A 14,343-nucleotide genomic window follows, 5' to 3' on the forward strand; every position below is an offset into this window, starting at 1 on the left:
ATGCGATGCATATAATATCTAAAATTAAGTCGAACTATAGCGTTAGCTTTAAAAGAATAGTAAAAATCTGGTAAAAGCCTGAATCGCACTTACAACGATTTTTTTTTTTTTTTTTTTTTTTTTTCCTACCTATGCTGATAGCCTTGAGAGGCTATTTCAGCTTCACCCTAACGTTAGTAGGTGAGCTCGCGGGGCTCAACCGGAGAGTTGCTAACACTGACCCTAGCAAGAGCAGTGCTTCGCTGAATCTACCACCGGATCGGAAACGCGACCCACTGAGAAGATCTGGCGAGAAACTCAGTGGGCTGTGTCTATGGGTTAGTTCGCTCGTCGAGCCCTTCGTCGCAAGCGACGGGTTCGACGAGGACGGTGACCGGTGCTTGTGGTGCCTAAAAGCACCGTTAATGGATCAGGAGGATCCGTAATGACGTGCTTTGGGCGACGTCGACGGTTTACCATTCGGTCTACTGGGTCGGGTATGTAATTTCCAGCGGCTACGATGAGAGGGTTCTCATGTCGTGCCGCCTTCTCAAAATGGCGCAGCGATGCCGACTGCAGATACTTACTAAGAGAGTCGAGCTCCAGGTCATCGTGGAGATCCACATTCCTAAGGAACCATGGCGCTCCGACGGCTATCCTGCAGAATCGTGATTGAATAACCTGAAGGGATTTCAAGTGGGTGCGGGCTGAGTGAGCGAACACTACGCTTGCATACGTCATGACGGGGCGTATACAAGTTTTGTAGAGAGTTACCTTATTGCGGAGGGACAGTTTGCTTCGACTACAAAGCATTGGATAGAGTCGTCCTAGAATAAACGCGGCGCGGTCGCGAACCGTTTTTATATGGGGACGGAATGTCATCCCTCTGTCGAGGGTGACGCCTAGATATTTGACCTTCGAGACCCACGGTATGGGCTGGCCAAAGAGAGTGATGGGACTAACGGCGGAGGTGTTTGCGCGCCTACTACGGAGTGGGATGCTCGAAGTGATGTTCGGAGGGCGACCCCTTTTGAAGAGCACCGCTGCGCTTTTCGTGGGGTTGATGTCTATTCGCCACTTCCGGAACCACTGTCCCATGGTGGCTACTGCGATCTGGAGTCGCCGATGAAGCAGCGACATCTTCCTACACGAGTAGTAGATAGCCGTGTCGTCGGCGAAGAGCGCTAGATGGGTCTCCGGAGACCGGGGTATATCATTGATATACAAACAAAATAATAACGGGGAGAGCGCGGAGCCTTGCGGGACTCCGGCAGTCAGTTGACGGGGACGAGAACGAGTTCCCTCTACTCGATATCGAAACGAACGGTTCGACAAGAAGTCTCGTATGATGAGCACGAGTCTGTCTGGCACTCCCATGTTGTACAGTTTGTAGATCAAACCGTTGTGCCAGACTTTGTCGAACGCCTTCGCGATGTCGAAGAAGAGGGCGCCGGTCGGGATTTGCTTACGCCTATTTAGTCCTATCAGAATGTGCTCCGTGAGGCGGTGCACTTGTTGTACGCACGAGTGTTTTGAGCGGAATCCGAACTGTTCGTCTATGAGAATTTTGTTCGCGGTAACAAAATCCCAGAGGCGTTTCCTAAGGAGACGTTCGTAAATTTTTCCTATCGTCGAGAGGAGACTAATCGGACGGTAACTAGAAGTTTCGTTTCTCGGTTTGCCCGGCTTATGTATACCGATAACGTCCGCTTCTTTCCACACCGCGGGAAAGATGCAGTGCGTCATAGCGGCATTTAAGATTGTAGCCAACATTGCTATCAGTTGGACTGGCAAAAATTTTAGCGCGCGGTTGTGGATGCCGTCGGAGCCTGGTGCCTTCCTAGGTTGGAGGTTGTGGATCGCGTCTCTAACTTCGTCAGTGGTAATGGGGGGTAACGCGTCCGAGGGCGGCAGGGAAGCTCTGCGCTCGACCTCCCTGTCGACTAACTCGGTGTGTTCGGGGTCCGCGTGTTGAGTGCTGGTGGTGCACTGCTCTTGCAGTGCATCGGCCAGCAGCTCAGCCTTGTCATCGTCATCGAATGCCGGTGGTTGGCCTGAAGGGCGTAAGAGGGGAGGCATAGTAGCGGTAGTTTCGGATTTGAGAGTCCTAGCTAGTCGCCAGTATGCTTGGTGGGAGGGCGCGAGTTGTTCTAAATAACTATGCCAATTATCGTTACGCGCGTCGCTTAAGCGGGAGTGGACTTCGCGTTGTAGACGACGCATGTGAATCCGGTTTGAATGCGTGGGAAGACGATCGTAGGCCCGGATTGCCGCGTTCCTAACTCTTAAGAGATTCCTAAGATCGGGGGACAGTCTGATGCGGTGGAAGCTGTCCTCCACATCGACTTCTTTAGAAGATCTAATGATCGCGGAAGAGATGTGATCGGTAATGATGTTTATGGATTCGACGGTGTCCTCGGGGGATGGATTCGAATCCGGGCCGTAAGGGAGGATTGGCGGAGCGGCGTCGGCTAGGCACGTGCCCAGCTTATTCCAATCCACCATGGTCCTCGTAACAGTGACTGGGTTGTGAGGGCGACCGAGCTGCATAACGACAGGTCGGTGGTCTGAGTCGAGCTCTGACATTGCTTCGATGGAACGCAAGCGCAGAGTTACGTTCCTAAGCAATGCCAGGTCTATAGTGCTCGGACGGAGCGCGATGTTATACGGATAACATGTTGGAGTTGGGGGACCGACTATTTCAAAGGTGAGGTCGTCTATAAACGCGTCGAGACGCCTACCGTTAACGTTTGTACGATGGCAGTTCCACCTAGTGTGGTGGCAATTTAAATCGCCTGCCAGGATGACAGAGTCTCCCATGCCGAACAGTGACTCGATGTCACTGCTCAGGAGGGGCTTGTCCGGGGGGAGATAAACGGATGCGATGACGATCGGCTGGTGTCCCGTCAGCGAGATACGGCACACTGACGCCTCGATATGTGAGAGCGAGGGAGTATCGAGAGGGACAACGTGCAGGGCCCGCCTATAGTAAATGGCAGTCCCGCCTTTGGAGGCGGTGAGTCTGTCATTCCTAACCATGACGTAGTTCGCGACTTTCGGGTCGCGACGCGAGGGCTTCAGACAGGTTTCCTGCACTAATAGAATATCTACAAGATTATCGCGGAGGAATTCAAAAATTTGATCGCGTTGCCGCGCGAGTCCGTTAGCATTATAGAATGCTAACGTAAGGGAATACGGTTTTTCTCTACCTTTTTGCGCCATTGATTACCGGTAAAGATTTTATAACGTACGCGACACGGACTCGTAAACGTCCATGTGATCGAACGCGGCCGCGAGCCGCTGTTCGGGGGTTGTCGACCTACGGATAGCGTCAGCGAACGATCGCAGACGGTCGAAGTTCACCGCGGTGACGAAGTCGCGCACGAGCGCGAAGTCGTTGGCGGCAGAGGGTTGCGGGGGACGGAACGCGGGCGCGGGGCGAGGTGCGAGCAGGGGCTGAGGCGCGGGGCGTGTCGCGAGCGGGGGCGGGGGTGCGGTTTCCGTTCCCGCCTTCGTATACGGCAGCGGCTTTTTCCACGCCGAGACCGTGGGAACTGCAGCCGGCACGAAGGCGGGTTTCGGCACTGAAGGTGCCGAAGTCTTTGGGCCGACGGTTCGCGGAGCTGGGTGGGTTGGACGTTTCCGCGGAGCCCTGGGACATCCACGGTAGTTCGCGGGGTGCCCTTGCTTAAGGCATAGGACACAGCTGGGAGGTTCGGTCGCGGTTTCCCTATCTCTAACGCAATCTAACGTAGCGTGATCGCCGAGGCATTTCACGCAGCGGGGGCGCGCGTGGCAATTACGCGCTGAGTGGCCATAGAGTTGGCACCTGTAGCACTGCCCGGGAGTGCCACGCTTATGGGGGGCTTCGATCGAGATCCCGGATAGGCCGCAAATTGTCGTGAGACATGCGATCTTCTTTTTGGCCTCCGGGGTGGGTTCTAACGCCACGAGTATCATATTATAGGGCTGTTTGCCCCGCCCGCTGTGCATCCGGTGCACACTAACTATCGGGAGGGCCTGAGCGGTCAGATCCTCCTTTATGTAGTCGATGTCGAGTTCTTTAGGGACTCCGCGTATCACTACGCGGAGCTCGCGGTCCTCCTGAAGAGCATAGGTGTGGAAACCTATGTTCTCCTTTCGGAGGTATGCTGAGAGGGCCCTATGGTCGCCCGGCGTTGCGACCTTTATCTGAATCCCATGCGCGACGTTACGCGCATGGGTATAATTAATTTTATTTGCCTGAAGGGCCTGGGAAACGCGGTTCCACGCAGTTTTTTCCTGGAGAATCAGCGGGGGCGGGGCAGCTGCTTTAGGAGCGGGCGCGGGCTTGGGACGCGGCGGCGGGGTTACGCGGCGAGCGGAGTCCGACTCCGGTGTCACGACTACCTGCGGGCGGGAGGCGGTCGCGGATTTTGTCTGCTTCGTCGTGGAGCTCCGGGACTCCACGGCGCGAGTACGCTTTTTACCGCGCGTTACGGTTTGGAACCCATCCGAAGTTCCAGGCTGAGGGCTTGACGCGGATTCGAAATCCATCTCCGATTCGGTATCGGAGCCTGAACTCGAAACAATCGAGGTCGCGACGGACGAAGCGCGCGATGACGTAAACGACGCGGGCGCGGGGGTGGGGGTAGCGTTAGGCGCTATGTGAGCCGCATCGTCGGAACGTGCGCTCGAACTTAACGCGGCGGCGGGGGGCGCGCGGCGTGCCTCCGAGGCACGGTTGAGAAACGCGGCGACGGACGCGGGGGGGGAGGGATTGCCACGAGAGGCCCTATACCTAAGATACTCGGCCCTAATTGTCGGGTACCTTTCCCGGAGGAACCCGACAAAATCACTGTCACTGACACTAACACTTTCACTATTGTCTTCCATGCTTGCTTCGGTCTTCTTGCCCGGGGGGGGCGGCCCCGGGACTTTTGTTGAACTCGCCGAAAGGCGAGGCCCCGGATAGGATTTGTAACCCCCCTGTGCTGCAGGACAGCAAGGAGCAGGGGGGGGGAATGCCTATGCCGTGAAAACGGCAATCGGCGGGGAAAAGGAAAGGAACCCGCTCGGGCTGTATAGTGCTACAGCAGGCAGAATCGCGAGCGGGGGTCTAGTCTTGAAAAAGACTGTTGTTTTGGGAAGGGTTAGGAAATCGCTAGCCTGTGAGTGCCACAGGAAGCCTGATCGTAGCGATTGGTTTTGTCTTGAAAAAGACAGTTGGTAAAAGGTGGGTTCGCGGTTACAAAACTTTAGCGCACAAAAATGGACTCCGAGACGCAAATCGCAAGCGACCAACGGATCGGCACGTCCGCACTACCGAATTGTACGCACGATGTATTCACGGTCACTACACTGTCGAGCACAACTGTGAGTTCAGAGACGCAGCTCGCAAGCGGGCCACGGATCGGAAAGCACGTCCGCGCACGACCGAGTCGTGAGCGAGAATGTTTGCAACGATTTCAAGATAACCTTGCAGTTATATAAGCTAAAGCTTATACAACAATGAACCATAAACAACAATCTGTTCTATGATATCTATCACTACTAATATTTGATATCTCAAAAACCTAAAAAGTTTATTGCTGTAATTCATTTATGAGTTCCGGTTTGAAGAGTTGGACAGGCATCATGCCAATGTAAATCGTGTGTTGCCTTTTTCCCCATAAAAAGCCCACAGTTATAGTCGTTTTGATTTATTGCTGAACCGAAAATACACTCTACTCCAATAAATGTACCTCATGTCAATATTCTCATACAGCAAACAAATTGTATAAAATAACACTCACTTTGCGGCAAAGTTCCCCTTTCAAGTACCACCCTCTAAGCTTGAACATTTGAGATACAGATCTCAGAGATTTTTTTTTTTTTTTTTTTTTTTTTTTTTTTTTTTTTTTTTTTTTTTTTTTTTTTTTTTTTTTTTTTTTTTTTTTTTTTTTTTTTTCTATACATTTATCATATAACCTTAAATATCAAGCTCAGTGGTATCTTCGTTGTTGTTTTCATACTCTCTGGTACTTGCAATTGGCCCACAATTGACTGCTGTTTAATAAACGTGCCTTTTTCTCCATTATAATTTGGAATATTTCCAAGATAATATTTCTAGGGAGTGCTCTGAGGAATTATTCGAGATGATACCGGCAACTCGTTTTTACCATCTCACCGCCCGCCACCGGAGTAGAGTTCATCCATACTACCTGGAGCCATTGCGGTCATCCACAGTGCGTTTCCAGAGATCTTTTTTGCCACGTACCATCCAGCTATAGAATGAGCTCCCCTCCACGGTGTTTCCCGAGCGCTATGACATGTCCTTCTTCAAACGAGGCTTGTGGAGAGTATTAAGCGGTAGGCAGCGGCTTGGCTCTGCCCCTGGCATTGCTGAAGTCCATGGGCGACGGTAACCACTCACCATCAGGTGGGCCGTATGCTCGTCTGCGTACAAGGGCAATAAAATAAAATAAAAACATATTTCAACACTGTCTACTCGTACACACTTGTAATGAATAAACATTTTTGCTATCTCAAATTGTATCCAGATTCTAGCTACCATACCTTTGACAGTGTTCAAGTAAATAATATATTATTTATAATTTGTCAACGTTTTAAACGACGTTAAAAGAAAATGAGAAAGATCAGATAAAGCTAATTCACTGTTGTAAATATTTTCAATGTTGATCCATTATAACTGATGGACTATTGCAATTAATAGGAAAAGTACCGTGGAAGTTAAAAAAAAAAAAAAAAAACATTTATTTTGTGCATTTTCTATCTAATAATCCTTGTTTAAAATGAGCTTACTATCACAGTATTCTATGTGTACCGAATGAATCTTTCAGAATAGTCTCGTAATTGTCTTTTACATATATAGAACTTGGAATTAGAAACCTACTAGTATTGATTGGTTTTACTATGAATCGATCTGGTCACAATTCTGCTACAAACCAAACGAGATGTCCTACTTCAAACGAGGCTTGTGGAGATTACTTAACAGTAGGTAGAGCAGCTTGGCTTTGCTCCGACTTTGCGAATGTCCATGAACGACGGTTACCATTCATGATCATCTGAGCCGTATGCTCCTCGTCTGCCACAAATGCAATATAAAATGAGTACAGACCAAAACAGCAGACGTTTGACTACATTAGAACCACATTTAAACAACTATAAATATGAGAGCTAGCGTTTTTTTGTCGTCAAAAAAGTCAACCGGAAATTAGCAAATTCTAAATATTTTGTAGTTTGAAATTTCAACAAAAACGAAGTATACATTTTAAAATTAGAAGTAGAAAAATACTTTGGTAGATCGCTTTCAGGGTCAGCGTAAAGTTTTTTTTTTTAATAAAAAAATGTGTTTAAAAATATCAAACAGTCAATTAATAAACGAAAAAACTTTATTCTTTAAACGTTACGCAAAACATTTGATATTCAAACACTATAACAATTTCTCAAGTTTATAGTTGCTTCTTGCGGTTCGTCTTCGCTCATTTCCTGCCAAATTTAGGTATAACTTGACTCCGACGTCCTATCGACCTTAAAACATTGCGCGCAATCGTTTCTGACGTTATCTACTGCTATTTTTCATCGATATCCATTTGGTGTGTGCCCTATAAATGTGGTAAACCTATTTTCTCTTTAATAACTACTTCTACGCATGCTGTCAATCAATTAGGTCTTTGCTCTTATACTATTGCTACCTTTTTTTAAATAAATAAGTCACTTATTTCGTGAATGTTATGTTACTATGTCTCCATCTCAATTAAATAATTAATATAGAGGTGTTAAAGTCCAACTTTTTATATTGGATGATGGATTTAAAAATGTGAATACAGAAATTGGACAGCCTGAAATGAAATATAAAAAACGAATAAATTATAAAGTATCAAGCAGATGATAGAATAACAAACACGTCACTAGGTGAATTTGTGTTTTTGTTATAATCACTCAGCTCTGAGAATTTTTATTAAATTCTATAAATTTCAATGAAATTCGTTTAGAAGTGCTTTTTGCTTATGTCATTGTTTTGACTGCATTAATATGACGGGGCTCGAAGGCCACAGAACGGTATTTACTATTCTTATAAGAAAATACGTAGAACAATGTCGCTAATACAAAATAACAGAATGATTTTCGAACAATTTCCACGATAAAGGAATCATTTGTGTAATAAAAATAAACCTATTTAATAGATGTGTTTTCGTAATACTGGTATTGGTCGGTCGGCCGTTACACAAAGTTTGACATAATCCAACCGACATTTCCATTCATAATCCAATCGACATAATCCAAACGAGCACAATGTGGGTGGAGATATTCTCGTTGTGATATCTATAGGCTCCGGTAGCCATTTCCAGACAAGTGTGCCACATGTTCGGCCACAATAAACTAACAGTAAAACTGGACAAAGTTTACTCACCAAAACCACTCCAGGATTTTTAGATAGAGCACAGGGTAGAAAACCGTATTTTACTTGCTTCATTAGAATCCCAACCTAGATTAGCGGCGAAAGTTGCTTAGGAATATAAAAGAAAAGAAATAGTACGATAAAAGTATGTGTTTTCAGGATTGAAAATAAAATATACAAAAATAATAACAAGGTTATCATGACTTCTTCTTGAAACGTTACGTTTCACTGATGGCAAACAAATGAATTAAGAAATCAAATATAAATGCTACAAATATTTTCAGAGTTCCTTTTAAAATTAACATACGTAGGTATGTAATAAATTTTGTTATCTTCGTGCAAAGTTTTTGTTTTTTTTTGTATTATTAAGCAAAATAAAATGCAATTACTTTTAAAACCTAATATTTTTTCACTGGTTTTTTATGCAATAAAGCCACGATATTTATATGTGTTTTTTTAAGCAATGATGTATCACTTCAACATGTTTTTGTACCTAAGTTTAATTATTATTATTATCGAAAATACATTAATTTTTAAAAACAATACAAAAAAATTGATTGCCGCAGATGGCGGTGTCTACGACACAAGCCAACAGTGATTAGGACTTCAGAGTAAGAAACCTTCTCACAATACGCGCCGTATCCAGTATAACTGCCTTTTGTATCAGTCCCCTAACCCAGTTGGATAACGAGAGTTCCTTTAAGATGTTGTTCGAAGCTTCTCGCTATCAAACCATGTACTGATACAACTATTGGAACAATGATGATTGAATCAACATGCCATATGGCGGTAGTCTCGTGGGCCAGGTCTAAATATTTTATTAATTTCTGCCTTCACGAGGTTCTCGTCATGAGGAATGGTGATATCAACCAATACTGCTTGACGCGCAGATCGATCTATTATCACAATATCAGGCTAATTGGCAACATTACACCTATCCGTGATAATAGATCGGTCCCAGTAGAGCGTAACATGACCATTTTCAAGAACTGTTTGAGGTTGCTATTGATAATAAGGTACAGCAGAATCAAGAAAACCAGTCAAGCAGAGCTTTCAGAGCAAGTTGTTGATGAATAATCCTATATAGTCACTTGGTTATGTCTATGCAAGTACTCACCATTAGCAAAACGAGAACAGCCAGAAATATATGTCTAATAGATTCTCCCGGACGTTGGCATGCCCGACAAATTTTGTTATTATTATAATGTGTATTAAGCACTGCCACGCCTGGGAAGACGGCAGGACACACTCCGGCTATATTATTATATAATTATAATGATTATTATTATTAATAATATTCATGATCTCCTTCGGTAATTTTCATAGCACAAGGTGAACTAAATGTCATTAACCTACTGAATACTCTTTTCAAGCCTCGTTTGAAGCCCTCAGTGTTCAAGAAAAAAGATAGAGGGGAGTTATTTTTAGAGGTCTATATATAGAACGTGGAAAAAATTATTACTAAAAAGGGCTAGCTATAATTAGTGTTAGGTGATCATTGAATCTTATAGATACCTGAACTCTGCCTATCTGTGACATAAGACTAAAGTCTCAATTACGCTGATATTACGGACGTTCCTCCAAATAATGATAAAGCAGATACTATAGCACCAGACGTTTAAATTAGACATTAAGAGGTTAGAAAGTACACCGGTAAGATGGGTACTGATGGTGATGGGATGATTCTGGTATACTAAGAGTAGATGAAGGTGAATAAATTGTCAAGAGTTATGCATTTGTTTTAGTGCGCTGGTAAACGCGAACCAGAAAAAGAGGCAGAAGCTCAACGGTGGATTGAATCGGTTATCGGTGAGCGGTTCCCTTCCGACCTTCCCTACGAGCTGGCTCTCCGTGACGGCATCATCCTTTGCAAGTTGATGAACAGACTCCAACCCGGTATTATTCCTAAAGTCAACATCTCTGGGGGAGACTACAAGTTCATGGATAACATCAGCCAGTGAGTATTGTTAAAAATAGTCGACATTGATGAATTGTTTGAAAGAAATTTTCATTTACAAATCGATTAATTTTCAGATTCCAAAAGGCTTGCATCAAATATGGTGTGCCCGATGTCGACCTTTTCCAAACTACGGATTTGTGGGATCAAAAGAATATCGTATTAGTCACACAGACTATTTTTGCTATTGGTAGAACGGTAAGTTTAAGTCTTTGCATATTAGAGAAAACTTTTCTCCATAAAAAATGTTAAAATAACTAATCAATTACTGTTAAAGGTTATTTTGTTCATGGATCAAAACTGTTTTATTCACCCACACTACATACATCTAGGCTCAGCTGAATAGTTTAACGTCTGTTCCAATCCTTCAAACCTGAACGCATGGCTACTTCGCTATATAAATAAGCAGAGTGGTATGGTACTTATCCATGCAAATTTAGAATACTCCTTACCATTTGTAATTACACAAAAAATATAGAGTTTCCTCCATGAAAGGTACAGCTTACTATCGTTATCACAATGCTCTATTTAGTTTAGTTTGGGGAAAATTTCAAATTTTAATCAATCCGTTTCCGTGATAGGACCTCTTGTGACTTACTGGTGGTAGGACCTCTTGTGAGTCCGCACGGGTAGGTACCACCACCCCGCCTATTTCTGCCGTGAAGCAGTAATGCGTTTCGGTTTGAGGGGTGGGGCAGCCGTTGTAACTATACTGAGACCTTAAAACTTATATCTCAAGGTGGGTGGCGCATTTACGTTGTATATGTCTATGGACTCCAGTAACCGCTTAACACCAGGTGGGCTGTGAGCTCTTCCACCCATCAATACAATAAAATAAATAAGAAAATTATATCAAATTATCATTCTATTTACAGGCATACAAACACCCGGAATGGCGCGGCCCCTTCCTCGGACCCAAGCCTGCTGAAGAAAACAAACGTGCCTTCAGCGAGGATGTTCTTCGAGCTGGGGAGTCCGTCATCGGTCTTCAGGCTGGTACAAACAAGTTGGCCTCACAGTCTGGACAAAACTTTGGAGCCTCGCGTAAAATTATTCTTGGGAAGTAAAGTACCAGGAAACTATAACTTCGAAGAATTACTGATTATAGTTTCTCATACTTTTTTGTCTAGTAATATATATACTCTATTGTACACAGCTAGTTTTTATATTCTTGCTGTGATCAGTTTAAATATGTAAGCATTGCGAATATTTGTTTTTCATTTCATTAAACTGGACTGCGTAGTTTAGTGCCTCGGCGGTTTTGTGGTCAATTAATAAAATACATCACGCGGTGATCTTATAGATTAGTTTTAATTTATAACTATATTTGTAGCTTTTGTTATATGTATAATCTATTATATTTTATCATGGTCTGTTGCAGATTACACAATTAAATTTAAATTAATAGCATGATGATGATTGAATGATAATAAGATAATTGTATGGTAATTTGTCAATAATTTTATACATTTTGTCTACTGTCTTCAATTTAAAAGTAAATATTTGTCATTTATTAATATTAACCTTAAAAAAAAGTACCTATGTAGTACAAAGTAAATGTCTCTATTTCCAATCTGTAAAACGAAATAACAAGGTTTATTGCATACAATTACAATTAAAGGATTAATGCGAATAAAATTCTTTTACTTTCCCTAAAATCCGGAAACAAAAAGTAACCCACTTTAGATTATTTTTTATTTGCCTTTGAAGTCAGATGAGCATACGGCCCATCTAACGGTATACGATCACCGATGCTCAAGGAAAGTCCAGCCGAGCCGCTTAGGACTCTTTTTAAGCATGGAAGAGGGTCACAGAAAACAGGAGTGGAGATCATACAAAGCAAAAGATCACAGTGGTTCAAAGTAGTACTTATGCACTATGTTCCCGTGGCGAGTGTTGCTATGATAAATTGAAAACGATGAGTTCATCCTAAAATAAATCCTCAGAGCTCTCCGCGTGGATTTTTTTACTGATTTTGTTCACCCTTGTATTGTCCAGTCATGACTTATGCGAGTTTGGTGTTCGCTCACGCGACCCGCACACACATCGAAACCCTGCAATCCCTACAATATACATACACCAATCCCATTTTTAGGGTTTAGGTTAGCCGTCGGAGCTCCGTGGTGCGTGAGGAACGTCAGCTTCGAAGCTTTGCGTCGGAACGGTACTTTGAAAAAGCTATGCATCATCATAATCGCCAGATCGCTGCCGCCACTGACTACTCTACAAACCCTGATCACGCAGGAGCCAGTCACCATCGACGCCCTAGACACATCCTTACGGATCCATTAGATCCAATAACCCTTACATTAGACGTTTTAGCTCTAACACTAGGAGCAGGCTTAGGGACCCCGGTTACCGTACTCGTACGGCAAACCTTATCTAAACATCAGCCCGCTGAGTTTCTCGCCGGATCTCCTCAGCGGTTCGCGATTCCGATTCGGTAGTAGATTCATTCGCGAAACAGCTGCTCTTGAGTTGTTAGGTTTCCTTTAGAGGCGCTCAGACAGCTGTTAGCAAATCTCATCCCTCCTGGCTGAGCTTTTGCTCGCCTACCTGCCCTTGTGAAACTAGAAAAGCCTCCGGGACCCCAGTAGTTCCTCATTCACAAAAAACAATAAAAATGATGAGGTGTTGGTTAATTTTCTCTAACTCGAGGTAATTGACTCGAATTTTCATATAGGTAAGTTTAATAAGTATAATTTTAAGCAATCATTTAAAAGTATAAAATAAATATATAAAATAAAATTAATTAAATTGAGGAAATGCATTATTTTTATACCCCGTTTTTTTTTACATAAAACTCGGTTTTTATTTTAATTGTAGTCGTTAATGAACTTTCTGAGTTCATCGTTTCATCAAATATATATATATATATACAAACAACGAATAATCCAGAATTTGTCGGCAGTTGGAACAGCGCCCCTAGCGGCAAACGTAGGCAAACGATCCCATTCCATACAAATATGAGCTAACTTTTACGCTATCGAGAAAACGTACTCGCGTCGTGGAGTCCCGGAGCTCCACGACGAAACAAACCAAATCCGCGACTGCCTCCCGTCCGCAGGTAGTCGTGACACCGGAGTCGGACTCCGGCCGCCGCGCAACCCCACCGCCGCGTCCCAAGCCCGCGCCCGCGCAAAAAACCGTCGTCCCTCCCCCGCTGATACTCCAGGAGAAGTCAGCGTGGAATCGAGTCTCCCAGGCCCTTCAGGCCAATAAAATCAACTATACGTGACGTTACGCGCATGGGATCCAAATCAAGGTCGCAACGCCGGACGACCATAGGGCCCTCTCCGCGTACCTCCGAAAGGAGAACATGGGTTTCCATACCTATGCTCTTCAGGAGGACCGCGAGCTCCGCGTAGTAATACGCGGAGTCCCGAAGGAACTCGACATAGAGTACGTCAAGGAGGATCTGACCACTCAGTCCCTCCCGATAGTAAGTGTGCACCGGATGCACAACGTCTCGGCGTGGAAAAAACCGCTGCCGTATACAAAGTCGGGAACACAAACCGCACCCCAGCCCCGCTCGCGACGCGCCCCACGCCCCAGCCCCTGCTCGCACCTCCCCCCGCGCCCGTGTTCCGTCCCCCGCAACCCTTAGCCGTCAACGAATTCGCGCTAGTGCGCGACTTCGTCACCACGGTTAACTTCGACCGTCTGCGATCGTTCGCAGACGCGATTCGAAGGGCGGTAATCCCCGAACAGCGGCTCGCGATCGCGTTCGAGCACATGGACGTTTACGAGTCCGTGGCCCGTACTCTATAAATCTACCGGTAATCAATGGCGCAAAACGGTAGAGAAAAACCATATTCCCTTACGTTAGCATTCTACAATGCTAACGGACTCGCGCGGCAACGCGATCGAATTTACGAATTCCTTCGCGACAATCTTGTAGATATTCTGTTAGTGCAGGAGACCTGCCTGAAGCCCTCGCGTCGTGACCCGAAAGTCGCGAATTACGTCATGGTTAGGAATGACAGACTCACCGCCTCCAAAGGCGGGACTGCCATTTACTATA

At 44.9% G+C, this 14,343-nt stretch overlaps 1 protein-coding gene across 1 annotated transcript in view; it reads left to right on the plus strand.

The window, feature by feature from the left end:
* LOC732975 (muscular protein 20) overlaps nt 1–11,950 on the plus strand; it is a gene marked incomplete at its 5' end in the record, with an annotated part of 40,502 nt that extends 28,552 nt beyond the window's left edge. Inside the window, 3 exon segments of the mRNA NM_001046972.1 lie at nt 10,108–10,319; nt 10,397–10,517; nt 11,195–11,950. Coding sequence (NP_001040437.1) covers nt 10,108–10,319; nt 10,397–10,517; nt 11,195–11,386 — 525 coding nt within the window. The 3' untranslated portion in view covers nt 11,387–11,950.
* Between the last annotated feature and the right edge of the window lie 2,393 nt (nt 11,951–14,343).

The sequence above is a fragment of the Bombyx mori genome, chromosome 12, assembly GCF_030269925.1.
Source record: "Bombyx mori chromosome 12, ASM3026992v2".
Classification (NCBI taxonomy): domain Eukaryota; kingdom Metazoa; phylum Arthropoda; class Insecta; order Lepidoptera; family Bombycidae; genus Bombyx; species Bombyx mori.